This window comes from Tachypleus tridentatus, chromosome 6, assembly GCF_004210375.1.
Source record: "Tachypleus tridentatus isolate NWPU-2018 chromosome 6, ASM421037v1, whole genome shotgun sequence".
Lineage (NCBI taxonomy): Eukaryota > Metazoa > Arthropoda > Merostomata > Xiphosura > Limulidae > Tachypleus > Tachypleus tridentatus.
In genome coordinates, this window is record NC_134830.1 from 14,368,065 (window position 1) to 14,387,676 (window position 19,612).

At 35.8% G+C, this 19,612-nt stretch overlaps 1 protein-coding gene across 1 annotated transcript; it reads right to left on the reverse strand.

Moving 5' to 3' along the window:
- Positions 1-16,611: 16,611 nt before the first annotated feature.
- LOC143251555 (uncharacterized) lies at positions 16,612-17,556 on the reverse strand. The gene is made up of 2 exons (XM_076502826.1): positions 17,218-17,556; positions 16,612-16,950 (listed from the first exon to the last, which is right to left on the reverse strand). Exons 1-2 carry the CDS (start codon positions 17,554-17,556, stop codon positions 16,612-16,614), a joined length of 678 nt encoding a protein of 225 aa, XP_076358941.1.
- Between the last annotated feature and the right edge of the window lie 2,056 nt (positions 17,557-19,612).

Sequence of the window (19,612 nt, forward strand, 5' to 3'; positions counted from 1 at the left end):
TAAAAAGTTTCATGCTCCAGTGCCTAAGTTTAAGCAATATGTCAGAATATTCCTTGACACAACATTAAATATATTTCCCTGTTGTAATGGCAATAGAAATCGGCATATATTTAGAAAATTGTAGCAAACCTCAGAGTTATATGTTCAAATTAACGCAGTATCAGATCATTCTATCAAAATATTGGCGTTTAGGCTCATAAAGTGAGATTAAAACCTCTAAAAAAATACATATATATGGCAGCCTAGAAACTATGTCGATATTAAACTCAGTTCACTGTACGTGGTCTGATATAGAAAAGTTAATTATCCAGTCTAAGTAAAGTATGTTGAAAATTACTAAAGCCATTATGGGCACAGTTACAGAGATAAAACAGATGAACGTTTAATTAACATTTTATAGCTCTGACTTCCATGACTACTATTTATGCTTTTCTACAGGGTGTTCGGAAAGTCACTGCGCACTTATATATTTATTAACAGACAAAACTGCACACTGATTTTCCGAACACCCTATATATTAGGCTCTCGCGTGTCTATTTAATTTATTTTTACTCGCTAATGTCTGTGTTGTAATAGCTTTTAATTTCCTCTTAAATATTATCACAAAAGTTTGAAATATAAGACGTTGAATAAATAATTTTGCAAAATAAATGTAATTTTAGAAGAAACGGAAATATGGTGATAAATTCAATATATAGTTTTATATAATGTATGGTAAATGTTACGAATGATTTAAAATAGTCGATTCTTCCTGGTTACATATTTGTAGCACAAATTTCTCTGAAAATTGTAGTACTATACTGAAACACTACAGTATCGTTGATATGACATAATAAAAAGTCCATTATACATTAACGAATTAATTAGTTCTTTTGCATAATTTATTTTTACTTTAAATTCAAATTAACTGTTATGTTTTTTTGTTGTTTTTTTTAATTTCGCGCAAGGTTACAAAAGGGTTATCTGAGCCATCCATCCACAATTTAAACAATGTAAAACTAGAGAGAAGGCAGCTAGTCATTACTACTCACCGTCAACTCTAGAACTACTCTTCTGCCAAAGAAGAGTGGGATTAACCGTAACTTTATAACGCTCTCACGGCTGCAAGTGCGAGCATGTTTAGTGTGACGGGAATTATAACCTGTAAGCCTTGCACTGCCAGATTAGGGACGGTTAGCGCAGACAGCCCTCGTGTAGCTTTGCGCGAAATTCAAAACAATCTAAATCAAACCCTACCAGGGAAAAAAAAAAAAAAAAAAAAACTTATATCGATGATACGGTTTGTTTAAATTAAAACTTGCATGTAAATGTCAGTGATCAGGTTTATGTTACACCTTTCTCACTACATCAAATTCCTTTGTTTACAATAAATAATTGTATCCTAACTAGAATTGGGCATAAATTTCAAAAGTTTCAACAAAAGCAGGCTACTGCAAAAATGAATTTCATTAAGTATTTATTTCAAGACAGCTAATGTTACATCGAAATTATAATAAAGACATATCTTATGGTTCCAAGATATCTGGGCACGGAGATAATAGGGAAATTGTTCGAAAAAAGAAAGAAAAACGAAACAAAATGAGCGGTGAGAAAAGGTCGCGAAATTAGTAGAAATAAAAAGAAATTATATAGCATGAAAAACAAAGAGAAATCTGTGAAGTAAGAGAGAGAGATATAACAAAAATGTAAAAATCGGTAAAGAAATACAACATATGAATAAACTATATTTCGTAAGTCATCTTTAGGCTAATAAAGAACCTTTGTTAACCTGGAGATGGCCTAAGAAGGTCGAAACGTTCTTCTGTAGTTTATTTTATAAAGTTTTAATGCCCATACCGATCATCTTGAGAATGCATTTTCACTTCAAGTGGGTTTTTCGTCATCACGTAACAGTATTTATATTTATGACAAAACTACTGAGGCTGACTGCCTGCTGTCCCTAATCATGAACTACTAACCAGATAGAACACAGCATTCTACCACCCACTTACTGTATGTCATTATTATAATACATCTACAACGTAAAGTGTGGAAAATATTTTGTAGTATCGCATGGATTCGAACTCTGCTAGAGTTCTAGCATAGGCCTAACTTCTACTTTGTGGATAAACAGACAGGAAATTTAAACATTAAGTGGAAGAAAGCTGGAAAAAGAAACAGACAAAAATTAGTTAGTTTGTTTTTGAATTTCGCACAAAGCTACACGAGGGCTATCTGCGCTAGCCGTCCCTAATTTAGCAATATAAGATTAGAGGGAAGACAGCTAGTCATCACCATCCACCGCTAACTCTTGGGCTACCCTTTTACCAACGAATAGTGGGATTGACCGTCACATTAAAACGTCCCCACGGCTGAAATGGCAAGCATTTTTGGTGTGACGGGAATTCGAACCCGCGACCCTCAGATTAGGAGTTGAGTGCCTTAACCACCTGGTCATTGCAGGCTATGTGTCCTTCTATCTATTCATATGGATTGCAAAAGTTTTACTTCAGTATGCAATGCATGAAAAATCAAAACATTTACATGTGTTCATAACATTGTCATTCATAATATCAAACAGTGTTTGTCCATTTTTCTAGAGAGAAGAATGAATATTATATATTTTAAATAACCAAATGCTTTAACAACAAACAATATGAACATGCCTGAAAAACGAACAGTTCTGTAGTTATTACCATTACAGGAGAGAGCTGTTCTGTATTTATGGAGTAAGAAATATCAAATAAATAGGTTTTACGAGGATATTTTGCAAGATAATAGACATGATAAATCAAGATTAGATTCTTTGCAAGTTTCTGCAGTATATTTCTTGTTTATGCTGGAGAGCGAGTGTGAAATGAAGTGTTTTACCAGAGGTTACTCCCTGCTCAGTGGTCCCAGTCTTGTTAATATGCAATACTATTCGATAGAAGGACATCGCAAGCAGCCTTTGGCGGTCGTCTCGTAAGACAGAGTCGCGAAAGAAAACATACACAGTTAGATAGATGGAGCCATTTATTCTATATGAACAGATAGAAGGACACATAGCTTGCCATGGCCAGGTGGGTTAAGGCGGTCGCCTCGTAAACTGAGGGTCGCGGGTTTGAATCCGAGGTCGTACGCAAACATGTTCGCCCTTTCAGCCGTTGAGGTGTTATAACGTGACGGTCAATCCCACTATTCGTTGGTAAAGAATACCCCAAGAGTTGGCGGTCGGTGGTGATGACTAGCTGCCTTCCCTCTAGTCTTACACTGCTAAATTAGGGACGGCTAGCACAGATAGCCCTCAGTAGCTTTGTGCGAAAAAAAAAAAACAAGCAAGTACCTTTGCGCGAAATTCAACAAAATAAACACTACATGATATTGTAAGCTAATAATGATTAATAAATCCAGACAATTATTGATCAGCTTTGAAAAAAGAACAAGCCATCTGCTTTAAGTTCATTTTTTCTCGGAAATTAGCGAATGAGTTAGTTTGATGAAACGATCCAAAAAATCACACGAAATATTAATCCTTAATACCTATGAAAACATTGCCACATAAACTGTTCCAAAATAATACCTACACAAGTGGCTAAACTTAGTCATGACCGAAAAAAATTGAGAAATAAATAGCGTGTTCAAAAATTACGTTAAGAAGTAAGTTAACGTAATTTCAGACACTCTGTAATCGATATTTCAACCTATACCTTCATTAAACGACCGTAAATATGTATTTGTTTCAATAACATTTGTATACTAGTGATGTGCGTATGGTATGACACTAACCATAATTTTAATTATTATGTTTCAATCTCTTTTTTTCCCCCTTATCTTCTCTGGCAATATTCTAAACAAGGAGATGAACTTGTCAGCTTTTCAATTACCACAAGACATACATTAATCATTAAATTATTTTAGTTTGTTGAATCATAATGTTGCGGTTTGTGATCGGTATAGATAAAACCTCTCAGATTATTCATTCCTAACGGTTTTTCAGAACTTAATAAACTCGCAAGAAAAATAAACTAAATATGCACTTATTTATTATTCGTTTTCAAGTATGAACGAACTTCGTGCTTTAGAAAGAAATCTGAAAAGAAAAAAAAACAATTATGGGCAGCGGGGAGAAAAGGCATGACACAGAATTTTCTTTGGAAAATATAACTATAAGTTTCCTAAAATGTATTATACTAAATACACGTACCCTAAAAATGTGAACAGGACTATACATTCGTTGTTTTTAAAGCAGATGCCATATAAGACATTAAACGTTAAAAGGTTTTTGTTTGTTTGTTTTGAATTTCGCGCGCTATCTGCGCTAGCCGTCTAACTGCAATGTAAGACTAGAGGGAAGGCAGCTAGTAATCACCACCCACCGCCAACTCTTGGACTACTCTATTACCAGCGAATAGTGGGATTGATCGTCACATTATAACGCCTCACGCCGAAAAGGGTGAGAATGTTTGGTGCGATGGAGATTCGAACCCGTGACCCTCAAGTTACGATTCGAGTGCCTTAACCACTTGTTTATGCCGGGCCCCATATTAATTGTGATGAAACGTTGTATCATTAGTTATTCCTCCCCCCTCCCCATCATGGCTTTTTTAGGTACTTTTTTCTTTCTTTCTTTTTTACTTTTAATTGTTCGTGATACGTCTTTAACAGGAATATTACGTACAACTTTTTATCAAAACAAATGATTCTAATGACTGTATTATTTATATACATAATTCTAGATACGAGAACAAAAAGTATCAGAATTACATCACCTGTAATTTAAAGATTATTTGCATTTTTCTGCCATTTTGGGTCATTGTCAATCTGACACGTACACTCCCCTCGTCGTAGAAACATGTCAGATTTAGATCGTGGCGAATCTATATTATATCGTGATGTAAAACGTGTCGATTATGAGGGAAATAAACATCTACTTAAGGCAAAACAAACAAACAAATTACGTTTATTAAATGTCGTAAAACCATGAAAATCGCTGGTTTCTTTCCTATGAAGATTTTATATTCACGTATAAGCATTTCAAAAATAAGAAAGCGAAATATCGAACTGAGAAAAAAAAAAAGTCAGAGGTCCGTCTGGTGAAGACGCGTTCTAGTACTTTTAGTGAGAGAACCCAGTTTCCAGAAAATGTCTTTCTTTGTGAGTAAAGAGAGAGAGAGGGCTTCAATCTCTTTATCAGTGAGAGGATTTTGTTTCCGACTCAGAGAATAATAAGAAGTGCTGTTATTTAAAGTGTTCATTACATATTGACAGTTTCAGTAGTTTATGTGCTAATTAGAGCTGATAATGCTCAAAACTGCATTTCTCAGCTGCCAAAAGTATGACTTTGTCGTCTAAAAGGTTTCTTATTTCAGTAATAAACTAAAGGCAAACTCGGTAATTGGCCCAGCTGGGAAATGGAAAGCCTTGAATACCCTATGTTAAAGATATAAGGAAAAGAGTATTTTATTTCTGTTTTAAAAGGTACATAAAAAATAAATATATATGCTAGTTCTGAGTACTCAGATTTAAAATTGTATAATGAGGCAGGGATGAATGGTAGGCTATTACTATATTTTCTTTGTTCTACGGTTTCAGAAGAAGAAGAAAAGAAAAAGACCCAAATTCTTTGCAACATTTGTGCATTATTTTCTGTTTTAACTCTTTTATCAGGATTTTTTGTACTACATACAGAGTAAACAATTTGTTTTGCACTTGTGTTAGATTTAGGAAAGACTTGATCAACTACTTGCAATTCCAATTGAAACAATCAAACTGAGTTATATTAAATATTCCTATAACTATGTAATCTCTAAATCTAGAGAGGTCCTTCCAGTCCTACCTATACTTTGATCAAGATGTGTAATTGGGTTTTATACTAGTTACTGATGTGAAGTGTGTAACAAAATAATACACGTATCAAAGTATAGATTGAACTAGACTTACCTTGAACTTAGACTTCGAGATTAAACAATTCTCAGAATACACAGTAACTTATTATGCCTGTTATTGTGCAGATATATAACGTGAAGAACTGAATAGTGGCCAGTGACACCTTTTTCTTCATTTGACCTGTTGACTGTATATGTTTGAGATATACTTTATAAGGTTATATTGATGTTAGCTCTACAAACATAAGAACAGTTGGTTTGTTTGTAGTTAAGCGCAATGGGCTATCTGTGCTCTGCCGGCAGTGTGTATCAAAACCCGGATTCTAGCGTTGCAAGTCCACAAACATCCCGCTGTGCCACTGGAGGGCCTTATGATTTGTGCACAGTACACACTTGAACTTTGTTTTGATTGTGTGTATACGTTGCTTTAGTTCATTACAGAATACACAATGAGTTGGAAAGGAAGTCCTGTATGATTTTTGGATGGTTTTAGTTTAATGTTATACTAGCATTTCAAGGCAATTTTTTAATTTACATCATCAAATGAATAAACGTATACTTTTATAGTTTTAAAACTGGCATTCACGTACAGTGTTTGGTTATTCCCGAACTATTCATAATGGCCTACATATAACTTAAATAAACTATTAAGTACTTACAAGTGAGTCAGAGCAAATATTAATGACTCATAAAAACTGAGATCGCGTGTTAATAATTTCAAAGCGACGCCAACTATTACTTACTACTGACTTTTTGTGAACTTTGTACGTTATCTATTATATACTTACATAAAATAATATGTTTTTGTAACATTGAATTAAATTGATTACTTATATACTTTAGTCCTGGTAATAGTTAGGCCTACCTTTGTACTCGGTAACACAACGTCTTGGAACAATACGAGTCTCATTGGTCCATTAGGACTGTTCCATACTCTAAACTAAATTAACTTAAAAAAGAAAAAAACACTTTAAACCAGCCCTTATCACTTATATACTTATCACACTTTTTCTTAATTCATTTAAATTTACTGCCTATACAACATCTTAAGGCAACCTATTCCAAACGTCAACCACATTATGAAAAAAATAAAACTGGCTTAGCTGAAGATGACTCCTGTCCTGTCAACATTTACATTTGTATCCCCTAGTCCTGCCCCCCCAGTGGCTCAGCGGTATGTCTGTGGACTTACAACGCTAAAAACCGGGTTTCGATACCCGTGGTGGGCATAGCACAGATAGCCCATTGTGTAGCTTTGTGCTTAATTCGAAACAACCCCTAGTCCTAATATTTTAAGTGTTAACTATGAAAACGTTCCCTTTAGAATCTTAAACATCTTAGTCAGATCCCTCTAGATCTTCCTTTTTCAAGAAAAAACAACTTGAGATATTACAACCTCTCAATCCCAGGCACCTTTCTAGTAACTATTCTCCTAACTCTTTTAAACAATTCAGTGTATTTTGTAAGGTAAGGAGCCCAAGATTGAAGACAATATTCCAAGTGTGGCCTAACAAGCGACCTGTACAATAAGATTATAACCTCCTTACACTTGTATCCAATATTTATTTAGATACAACCTAAAATCCTTTTTGCTCTACCACTAGCAACAGCAAACTGCTTGGATGGTTTAGAGCCTGAAATACAATTACACGAATATCCCTTTCCTTCATAATACTGTTAAGGTTATTCGCATTCCAATTGTGATAACGCATAAGTATTATCTTGCATTTATTTTAATTAAAACCGATCTGTCATTTATTTGCTTAACTCACTAAGTGATATAAATCCTTTGTAAATCGGTGGAATCCTCTTCAGGACTAGCAACATTCAAGACCTTAATATCATCTGTAAATTTTAGTAATTTATTGACTATTAATTTATCTACGTTCGTTGATGTAAGTCAAAAATAGCAAAGGTTCCAAGGTTGAACCCTAAGATACACCACTTGCAATATTAATCAAATTTGACTGAACACCATTTGTAAAAATCTATTTGCTAACTTATCCCTCATCCCTACAGAGATAAGTTCCATAAGCCTATTATGTGGCACCTTCTCGAATGTTTTCTAAAAATCTACATACACCAAATCTACACCCTCACTCTTATCTACATAAACAGCAGAGTTTTCAAAGCATTCCAAATGCGAAATTTTCCCTTAAGAAAACCATGATGAATGTCCGATAAAATTATAATCTTTGTTGAATGATTTTGAAAAAAGTATCTTTTAACAGAATGTCCAAAACTTTTTTCCATAACTGAAGTAAGACTAATGGGTCTATAATTACTGGGACAGTTATGATTATCTTACTTGAAAAGGTCCCTTGCTGGGGCAGTGGTGAGTCTATGGATTCACAACGCTAAAATCAGGGGTTCGATTCCTCTCCATGGACACAGCAGATAAACCCGATGTGGCTTTGCTATAAGCAAAAAATACAAACACACACTTCAGAAGTGGGGTTATATTAGCTAACTACCAATCCTCTGGTACTTGTCTGGTATCAGACAAAAAAATAATAGTAAGCGACTCACATATTTAATCTTTAAACTTCTTTAAAATTATTGGGGGTATATTACTTGCCTAGAAGCCTTTTACTAATTTTTTTAATCATCTCAGAATTAATGCGGTCAACTTGTTTCATCCCGTTTGCATTTATCAACTGTTCAAAATGCGAACACTTCTTAAATTATCGTTAATAAAAACCTAAGAAAAAGCAAAATTTAATAATGGAGCAAAGTAATAATATTCAAATACTGGCCTTCCTTTATCATCTCTCAAATGTCTTACCCTCATTCTCACATTTGTTTACTTTTTAATGTATTTGAAGACTGTGTGTGTGTGTTTTCTTATAGTAAAGTCACATCGGGCTATCTGCTGTGTTTACCGAGAGGAACTGAAGCCCTGATTTTAGCGTAGTAAATCCGTAGACTTACCGCTGTACCAGCGAGGATCTTGTGTTTAAATAAATTGTTATTGTTAATTTTTACATTTTCAGCCAACCTTTTCTCATACATCCTTTTTGATGTCTTCATTCCCTGTTTCACCAACTTTCTAGATATTCTATAATATTGTAAGTTTTCTACCATACCAGTCAATTTAAATTTCTTAAATTTATTATGATTTTTTTAAATTTTATCTTTTAAATTCTTTGTGGGCCAACCTGTTTCTTTTACTTCCAGATACTCTTTTCTTTCTATAAGGAATGTTTGCCTTGAATATTTAACAAATTATCTTTAAAATTTTTCCCCATCTGATTAGTGTCTCCAAACAACTCAGCTGTTCAATTCACAACAGATAATTCTTGTTGCAACCCTTAAAAATTTGCTTTTTTGAAATTTCTAATCAACATATCATTATTTCGTTTCTCCATATGTAGCAAAACATCAAACCTAATGGACTAATGATCACTTTCACCCAGATGTTTCCAAATTTTTACCCTCTCGATCACTTCTATATTTTGAGTTAACAATAAATCTAAAATGGCATTGTTTCTAGTATTATAGATTCCTTGACTAATAGATAAGATAGCCATCCTAAACACGTTCCAAAAAACCTTTTTCCCTCATAGTTTGACTCCAGAATTTCCCAGTCTATATGTCTGAAATACAAATCACCCATAATTATGACTTCATCAAGAGCTGAAATCTTAATATCACTGTAAAGTTTCTCACTAATCTCATAAGTTTCACTTGATGATTTGTAACAAATTCCCACTAAAAGCATTTTCCCATTATATCTACTAATAGAAACCCAAATGGATCTAATTTCCATACTATTATCTTTAATAACCTCAATTTTAACAAGATGTAACTTACATTTTACATATAAACCACTCCTTCCCACTCTTTCTATCCCTATTAACTAGCTTGTAATAACATATTTCATTCAAACAGACTTATGTCATCAAAATAATCTACGTTTAAATATGTTTAAGTTAATCCAATTACAACAAATTATCCGTTCCTACTATTAATAACAATTAAGTCCGTCCTTATAGCTTCTTCTGTATTAATTTTTTATGCTAAACATCTTTCAGTTGTTTATTCTTTTTGTATTTAATTTTTTTTCCTTGTTCTCCCACTGTCTAGTCCTACTTTAAAACTTTTCTTACAGTTGAGTGAATAGATTTACCAAACACGCCAGCCCACCCCTATTTAAATGTAAACCATCCATTCCAAAAGCTCCCTTCTTCTGCTGAACCGATCTCACAAGCCCAACCAGTCCATCTGCTTATCCTTACATGCTAACCTAAGCTTAGCATTTAACCCTAGTGATCTGCTTATAACTTCATCTCCAGAGTTTATTCTTAACATTATCGCTGACAAAATTAAGTCCTGACCTTTTTCTTTAAATCCCATTGTCAAACCTATCTTTCTCCACATGGTTAACCCCTACATGAACCACATAACTGCATCTTCGCTAGCGCCCTCTACTATATCTCCTTCTCTGTACGTTACATTCTCTACCTGTGTCCTTAGATAGCATAATTTGATTCTATCCTCTCTGTTTACTCCATAGACAATTCCATACCCATGGAATAACCTATAACTTCCATAAGGCTTCTTTGGACCTTTTAACCCTTTTCTTTACCTTCCCTCTAATAGTTTCTCATCTGCAGAAGCCGAGAGTTCAAGTTTGTTTTCACTACTTTTTACTCTAATAGTAATAATTTCCTGAATGTCATTGTTAGAAGGTTCATTCATTGTATGTAAATGTTTAAGCTTCTCCTGAAATCCCGCTATCGTTTCCAAAGTGACTAATCACACATTTAATTGTGCTCCATATAAAACACGAGTCACAAATGGATAACCGCGTGGCTTAGTAAAGTTATTAGAACCACGAATGTGTGTTATTGTAGAATATACTATTTTTAATCTACATTTTGCATTATCATATGTTCAGAATACGTGATACAACCTTCTTGGAAGTTTAGGAAGCAGTTTGAGACAAATAAAAAGTAACTTTGTCATTTTGTTACAATCTTTGTTGATAGATTATTAAGTCAAAGTGCTTGTCTGTTAGTTCAGTTTGTGAATACTGAGTTTGTATTTTGGCATAGAAAGCGATTTATCAAAATAATAAAGTACCGAACGTACAAGAGAAGTTAGCAAATAAGAGAAATTGTTATATTATCATTTAGGATCTTAACTAAAATTAACTTCTAGACCCAGTTGTTAAAAGAGTAAAAACACTTTCGATGTCGTTAACTGAAGCGAAATTTGCATGTTTTTTAACGAGTAATCCGAAATAATCCAGTCAGCAATAGAAACATTTACAACCGTATAGCATATATACATCAGAATTACAAAACTGCGTAAATCAGTGAGCATATTAGATCAAACAAAAGATATATTTATTCTTTTATCATTTCTTTACATCACAGAACGATCACTAGAAGTATCATTATAAACATTTTACTAAAGCTTGAATTAAACTGTTTCAAGACAACCAGTTAATATCTAAATGTGTAATTAGCTAGCCACATCTTTCGCAAAGTTATTCAAATTAAATTGAGTTTTATACTTTCCCATGATTTGATTCATTGATTGATTGATATAGACTCCAGAGAAGTTTAGCATCGACCAAAGCACAAGCTCTCATCTTTCCAATCTGCGGGTCGCTGGTACGAATTCCGTCACACCAAAAATGCTCGCTCTTTCAGCCGTGGAGCCGTTATAATGTTCGACCAATCCCACAATTCGCTTGTAAAAAGAGTATCCCAAGAGTTGGCGGTTGGTGGTAATGACTACTTGTATTCCCTCTTGTCTCACACTTCTAAATTAGGGACGGCTAGCACAAACAACTCTCCTGTAGCTTTGCGTGAAATTTAAAAACAAACAACTTTTGTCAGTGCGTTTCCAGACAACGTGGTGTTTTTCCTAAATTTGAATCATCGACAAGTTGGGCGCAACTTGTTAGTAGCAAATACTTTTATTATTTACTTTATCATTATTTATAATTTATTACTGCTATCATCTTATCCATATAATTGAAGTTATTGTAATCCTAGGTAATATAACTTTTATTAATACAAATGTAACGTCTATTGCCTGTGTCACGTTTATCTTAATTACTTGTTCTAGTTCACTATTTAACAACATTAAAAATTGAGTATTGAGCATTGAAAACTAGAACTTTATTTCCTTATAAATACAGATAAAACTAACAAACCTTTATAGTTTATGAATAATCTACAATTATCAAATAAAATTATTTTATTGAGCAAGCAAAAAATGTTGTCTTTCTTAAATGTATTTATTTATTTCTAGTTTTACACAAGTCCCCAAGAATAATTTTATTTATTTGTGTTTTTTTAATTTTTACTTACGCATTATCAACGTTACACATTAAACCTAAAAAAAGTAAGTCTACATTTGTATTCACTTGCATTTGTTTTTCTTTGTTTTTGAATTTCGCGCAAAGCTACACGAGGACTATCTGTGCTAGTCGTCCCTAATTTAGTAGTGTAAGACTAGACTCACTAGAGAAAAGGTCGCTAGTCATCACCACCCACCGCCAACTCTTGGGCTACTCTTTTATCAACGTATAGTGTAATTGATCACACATTATAACGCCCCCACGGCTGAAAGGGCGAGCTTGTTTGGTACGACGGGGATTCGAGCCCGCGACCCTCAGATTACAAGTTGAACGCCTAAACCCACTTGGCCATGCCAAGCCTTTCACTTACATTAAACATCAACAAGTTTTATTATTGAAGCATAAAGTGGCACCTACTTTTGCTAGTTATTTACTTTCATTATAGTGTGCAATATTATAGATATTGTTATACAATGTCATCCGCTGGTACAACGGTAAGTCTACGGATTTACAACGCTAAAATCAGGGGCTCGATTTCTCTCGGTGGACTCAGCAGACAGCCCGCTGTGGCTTTGCTATAAGAAAAACACGCAAAAATACATTATGATACAAACAAGTTTTTAAAAAATGACATTAAAATAATACGAGTTAGATGGTAATGTTTTTCAGACATTATTTAAAGTATAAATTTGTAATTATGATCTATCTACTAAGTCCACTGAAGGGAATCGATTCCTTGGTTATGGCGTTATGAAGCCGAAGACTTACCGCTGTACCAAGAACATTCATGGCCACAACCATAGAAGGGATCATCTTATCCAATACGGCTGCACCACGATCATGGGTCATACAAAATGGCCATGTCCATAAGAAAGCGCAGTTTTATCAAAAACATCTGTGCTGCTACCTAGAAGAGCATTCAAGATTTTCACGTATATAAGAGAGCAGCCATTTTGGAGTTAACCAGAAGTCATGTCACGGGATGAAAGTCACTCGTATATTGCTTCACAGAAGCCAATGTCTAATATGACACTAACCTATAATTCCACAAATTCTTCCGATTTATATTGCGGAACTGAAAAAAGGAAAAGAAAGTTGGAGTAAGAGAATTATAACTGTGACTCAAATACAACGAGCTGGAGACACGAGACTGTGAACTAAGCATATAAACTAGAAATAAAGGAATTTGAAAATAAAAAGAAGGTACTAAAGGACTTAAAAGTAAGTTTATGAATTGAAATAGAACCCAGGCAGTCAACATTTGGAGATTATACAATTATCAAAGCTTAGAGAAGCTTTTAACAATATTGTACACACAAATAAAATTAACCTTAAGATTTATTAGGATTATACTAAAACTACATGCAACTTTCCAGCAGTAAACAGACCTGTATTTGGATTATAATGAGTTTGATTTGGTTTGCTTTGAATTTTGCACAAAGCTACTCGAGACCTATCTGCAAGAGATATCCCTGATTTATCAGTAGTAATAGATAAAAGGGAAGACAGCTAATCAATATCACCCATCGCCAATACTTGGGCCACTCTTTTACCAATGAATGATGGAATCGATCGTTATATTATAATGCCCCCACGATTGCAAGGATGAGCATGATTGGTCGAACCTGCGACCCTTAGACTGTGAGTCGAGTGCCTTAATCACCAGACCGTGTCAGGCTCCATTAATGTGAGATTTAAATCTAAAGTGGTAAGATATGTTATTACTAAGTAATAAAAATGCAAAGTAAAATTTTAAGAATATAAATTTTATTCACTTTAACATCTAATAATAATAATAAAATAATTTTTCTGTTATACGAAGCAGAACAAATAATCCAGACATAAACTTTAAATACGTGTGGGTAAAGGAAGGAACATTAATAAGAATTGACAAAAGACATGGAGAATTAGAAATGTTTGTTTTGAATTTCGCGCAAAGCTGCTCGATGTCTTTCTGCGCTAGCCGTTCCTAATTTAGCAGTGTAAGACTAGAGGGAAGGCAGCTAGTCATCACCATCCACCTCCAACTCTTGGGCAACTATTTTACCAACGAATAGTGGGATTGACCGTAACATTATAACGCCCCCACAGCTGAAACAGCGAGCATGTTTGTGCGACCGAGATTCGAACCCGCGAATTACAAGTCGAACGCCTTAACACGTTTGGCCATGCCGGGCTCAGAGTTAGAGATGAAGAAGACATTAGAAAACTATAGAACAAACGGACCATGAAATTGAACAAATCTTAACACAAAGACTACTGAGCATTAACATGCTTATCTGTAAATTAAATTTCAAAAAAATATACTTATGAAAAAGAGAAGCAAATAAAACTTTCATCAATAAATCAAAGAAATGTAAGAGATAAGTTTAAATAACTGGAGTCCTTACAGACGATTTACATTCAAATGTGGACTTTAATATATTGGCTGACATACTGATAAAAATGAAGAAATAAACTGATTTGAATTACATCGATATGAAATAGTTCACATCTTTAAAATAGCAAAGTAATGGTTTATACAAAAACATTCTAAGAAAAGAAACAGTAAAAATGTAAAAACCACAACTGCAGAAAAGTCAAATATATAATTGAAAGACTGATAAATATTCATATTGTATCTTTACAATTGTTCTTCGTCGCGTTTGTTTTTAGAATAAACAGTGTGTATGTTTTCTTATAGTAAAGCCAAACCTAGAGGAATCGAACCGCTGATTTTAGCGTTGTAAATCCGGAGACATACCGCCGTACTAGCGGAGGGATGAAAATGAAGGAAGTGTGTGTTTTCTTACAGCAAAGCCACATCAGGCTATCTCCTGAGCCCACCGAGGGGAATTGAACCCCTGATTTTAGCGTTGTAAATCCGCAGACATACTGCTGTACTAGCGGGGGGCAGAATAAAAAGAACAGATATTAGATTATATTAATATTAATATGTAATCTATGTTGATAATTAAGCACTTTATTTATTGGTTATGTTTGCATTTCGATCACATAAATAAACAAACTAGATCGGTGGAAAAACATAAGAAATCAAGGTGGAAATATTCCATATAACTGATAATTTTCTTATTACAAATCGTGGTGAATATTGTTTAAAATATCTGAAAATGAAAGGTATGATCTTGATAAGGATGTACTTTCTTAGTCATATTTATCAAATAGTACGTCAAAATGTAATAACATATAGGAAGAAATTATATATATATAGATATATCAGATCATCCCTTAAATAATGTCCGATTTTAAGTTCAGAAAAACAGAAAGGATTTCAAACGTTTTTAACGTTATTTAATCAATAATGTATGTTCCATTATTATTAATTACTTCCTGCCAGCGATTCACAAGCTTCTGAACGTTACTTCTATAAAAATCTTGGGGTTTAGAGGAAAAGCTCTTTTCCATTAAGATAGTTCTGAAAACTTCGGAATAGATGATACTCAGATGGAGCAAGGACTGGATAATAAGGAGGATGTGGAATTTTTTCACAGTCTAGCTCTTAAATCTTTGCAGATGTGATCCTTGGTTGTGGTTTCGCTAGATAGTAGATAGGAACAGTGGGAATCTCGTTAATCCATTCATGTGCGTCACTAATTACATCACGAGGCATTTGGCTATCGACAAATCAAATTACCCAATTTTTCGTCAGTGTCGACAATACCGACAGATGTCGGCTGTTTTCTATGTTAATAATTTAAGAATTACCCGCGCTTGGTTGAATTTCTTCACTTTGGCATTCAGAGCACTGAGCAGAAATCACGTTGCATCAGCAACGTCCAATGACAGTGGGAATCTTGTTAATCTATTCATGCGTATCACTAATTAGATAACGAGGCATTTAACTATCCATATTTAAAATTACCCAAATTTACGTCACGGTCGATGATACCGACAGATGCCGGATGTTGTTACACATGAATGAAAACTTGATGCAGGGAGACTTCAGATGAAGCCAAAAATTCCTACCAAGCGAGATGTTCTTCATTATTCGCATTCCATAAGATGTCAGGCGTGTAGAGTATTGTTAGCCTACACAAGAATTCCTCGAAATGTTTGGACTCGATGTCCAGGTCTGCTAGGACTTCCGTGTTCTCAGGCAACCAGGCACCACGGGTACCAGTTGAGAGACCATGAAATCCAACAGAAGATGTACCTTTTAGATCTTTTACTTGAGGTGCTAAATTTTCATACTTGGAGACCTTTGACTCGTATGCTTTTTTTAACGAGTCATGCATAAGTTCATAGCGGACCGTCACGCCAACCACCACCGCTTTATTATCACGGTGGAAGATGAGACGTTCTCCATTTTGTCTCAAAAGTGGATTCTTGCAGAACCTTCCACTCTTTATAGGAGGTTTCTTTTACTAAGTGGTCACAGATCTTATTGTGACGACGCATTCTTATCAGCTTCAATTTAGGACATTAAGCACTAAGATGACATATGGTCTCTCACGTGGCTATACAGCCTCTACATTTGGCAGATTCGTTGTTCTTAGTGAGGTTGCATCTGCTGAGGGCCTCCTTTGTAGAATATACATTTGCCCTTAGAGCCAGACACTTCACCCATTGGTAAGCTTTCATACCAACATGTTTAGGTAACCAGTAGTTGGCAGATTTTAAGTCTTTGAAAAGCTCTACACCATGCCCTTGCAGGGCTAGCCCTCCAGTTTTTCTTTTCCATATCTCTCCAGTTAGAATGATATGTTCCAGATCTCTGTTCAGGCTAAGGGATCGGAAGTCTGGCTTTCGTGGCGATACCCTCGATGGCTTCTCACAAACTATCTTCTTCTGCCAAGTAAGATGTTACTTTATCCGATGAGTAAATGAGTCTCAAATACGTTTTAATCTTAAAGGTTAGAGTAAGGGACTCCAGCTTCATAATTGCTAGACCCCCTTCCCAGTGACGTGAATAAAACAAACCGTCAGCCGTGCAGGCTGGTAGGTGACTCCGGGTTTTCATGGCCTTTCTTATTAGGTTGCCCAGTTCTCTTAACAATTTTAAATTTACTTTGCCCAGTTCAAGCTGGTATAAAAGCCTGGGCACGGCAAATTTACATAACATTTCGACCTCTGGTGTGGTTTGAGGGGAGTGTTGGAAATATTGTTTATCCAATTTTCAATGGTCGGTTTTACAGGTTCACTGTAAACCCCTGTCCATGGGCAAACATTTGCTCTAAGATATTGGTACGACTGTTCGGGTCCGATCGTTGCAAGTGTTTCATCCTTGACTGACCATAGAAGGAAGTAATTAACAGTGAAGGTCTTATTAGACCCCGTAATCAGCATTCTGACACTCTTAGAGATGTTCAGACTGAGGCCGTTAATCGAACAGTATTCATCCACTATATTTAACATTGCCTGGAGGCTGGCATGGTCACTTACCAGTACTGCCATATCATCGGCATATGCTAGGGTTGAGACTGATTCCAGTTCGTACCCAGCAATATTCCTCGGCCTTCCTCTTCTAGCTTTCGTAGAAGAGGGTCCAAGGCAATATTAAACAGTATAGGAGACATTGGGTTCCCTTGTTTGACACCTTCGAGTAGATTGACTGGGTTGGTATTTTGAATACCTACTCGAAAGGTTGTTATAATTCCATTATACATGTTCTCCACGATCTGGATGAAATGTGGATGAACCTTAAATTTGGCAAGGCTGGGTAAGAGGTGTTTGTGGTCAACCATATCAAAAGCTTTGCATAGGTCTAAGAAAGCCATAGCCAGAGTCTCGTGTCGTTTGGCCCTCTTCCTAATAGACTGGAACAGAAAGATGTTATCTCTACATCCAGCATGAAGAATAAGTCTACGCTGTCTGATATTTATCTGCACTGCCTGCTCGAGGCAGTGTGCCGTTATCCAGAAATATAGCCAAAACACAATGGACGAAATTGTGATCGGCCTCCAGTTTTTGGCATAATGCACATTACTCTTTCTTTTCGGAATCAGGGCCGACTTATTGACTTTCATATATTCTGGAATGCAACCTGTAAATTGCCAGAGATTGAACACATTTGTCAAGGAAACATCTATAATATACTTGAGACGTTTGAGTAGGAACAGAAGAGTGACGTTATCGGAACCTGCAGCTCCTTTCTTCATACCCTGAAGTGTCGCCCGCACTTTCTCTGGTGTTATGGGTTGCAGAGTATTAGTGTTGTCTGCCCTAGGTGGTAGTGAGCCTCCGTCAGAATTGACGTTATCATTAGCAACACCATAGACCTGATCGTATTGGTCTTTCACTAAGGTTACATCAGACAGCATTCCGGCCATCTAATATCTCCTCAGCTAGGCGTTCGCGTTCTAAATCGAACACTTTCTGGAACATTTTAGAACGTTCCACTCGGTGGAGACTTCTCCTGTATGGTTTTCGGGCAGACTTGGGTTTTTTAATCGCCTGCGTCGAAGTTCTTTAATTATTCCAAGATGCTTGTGAACCCGTTGTTCAGTCACAATTTCAACCTCCTGCCATGTTGCTTGATCGAGTCCCTTCTGATCTCTCAGTTGATTGAGGTAAAAACAGAATTTAGAACTTTGTTCAGGGAGAAGTATCCCGTCCCAATTTCATTCCTCCAACAGGATCTCCATGACTCATAGAGTTATTTGAATCAACCTGGACGGGCGGTTATACCTCATTGAGGTCGCGACGCTTATCCGAGACTTGCTTAGGAGTCTTTCCAGGCAGATGTCATGCACAGAGAACATTGACGTTCTTGCGGCCCGAGTATACTATTTCCACACCTCGGGGGGTTTGTATTTCTTCCTCGGACCATACTACCCGACGGAGGCGCTAGGACGGCGCCCTGACTTCTTGAGATTATATTCGCTCAGTTACATTTCGCAGATCTCCCAGGCGAGGTTGTAGGAATCTCCTGCGAATATGAAAGTTCGCAGATAAGGACATTTTGGAACACGGCAGCGTTAGAATGATGGTTGCTATCATCTTTTCCACAAAATTTACATTGTGTTTGTGCCAACGAATTATGTTTGTTTGCCAGGTGGGCTGCAAACTTGGAATAAGCCGTAAACTCGTGTGGACAAAAGTCGCATGCTATTTTTCTTACGGTTAGGTTCACAAACACTGTTGTGTCTATCCGTTCCTTCTCTTAATTCATAATTGTCATCCATCGTAATGATATGGCTGTCGTTAGGCAAGATTCTAACTTAAGCCGTCCACCTGTGTGGTTCGGCGACTGTCACTAATCAGGTATGTATCATCCACCGCAATGGTGTGGTCATCACTCTCTTCGCTAGGTGAGATAATATAACTCGTGCCATCCACCAGTGTGGTTCGACTACTACCTCCAGTTGTAGCAATGTCAGTTGCACCGGTTTCACTTTGAGTATGCGAACTGGTGTTTCCTTCTCTTAATTCATAATTGTCATCCATCGTAATGATATGGCTGTCGTTAGGCAAGATTCTAACTTAAGCCGTCCACCTGTGTGGTTCGGCG

What these genes read in the sequence shown, in the direction of transcription:
- LOC143251555 (XM_076502826.1), bottom strand. Translation starts at nt 17,556, where the DNA reads ATGGCAGTACTGGTAAGTGACCATGCCAGCCTCCAGGCAATGTTAAAT. An exon ending in ACCAGAGGTCGAAATGTTAT is followed by an intron (nt 16,951 to 17,217) that starts GTAAATTTGCCG and finishes CTTACTTGGCAG; the next exon opens with AAGAAGATAGTTTGTGAGAA.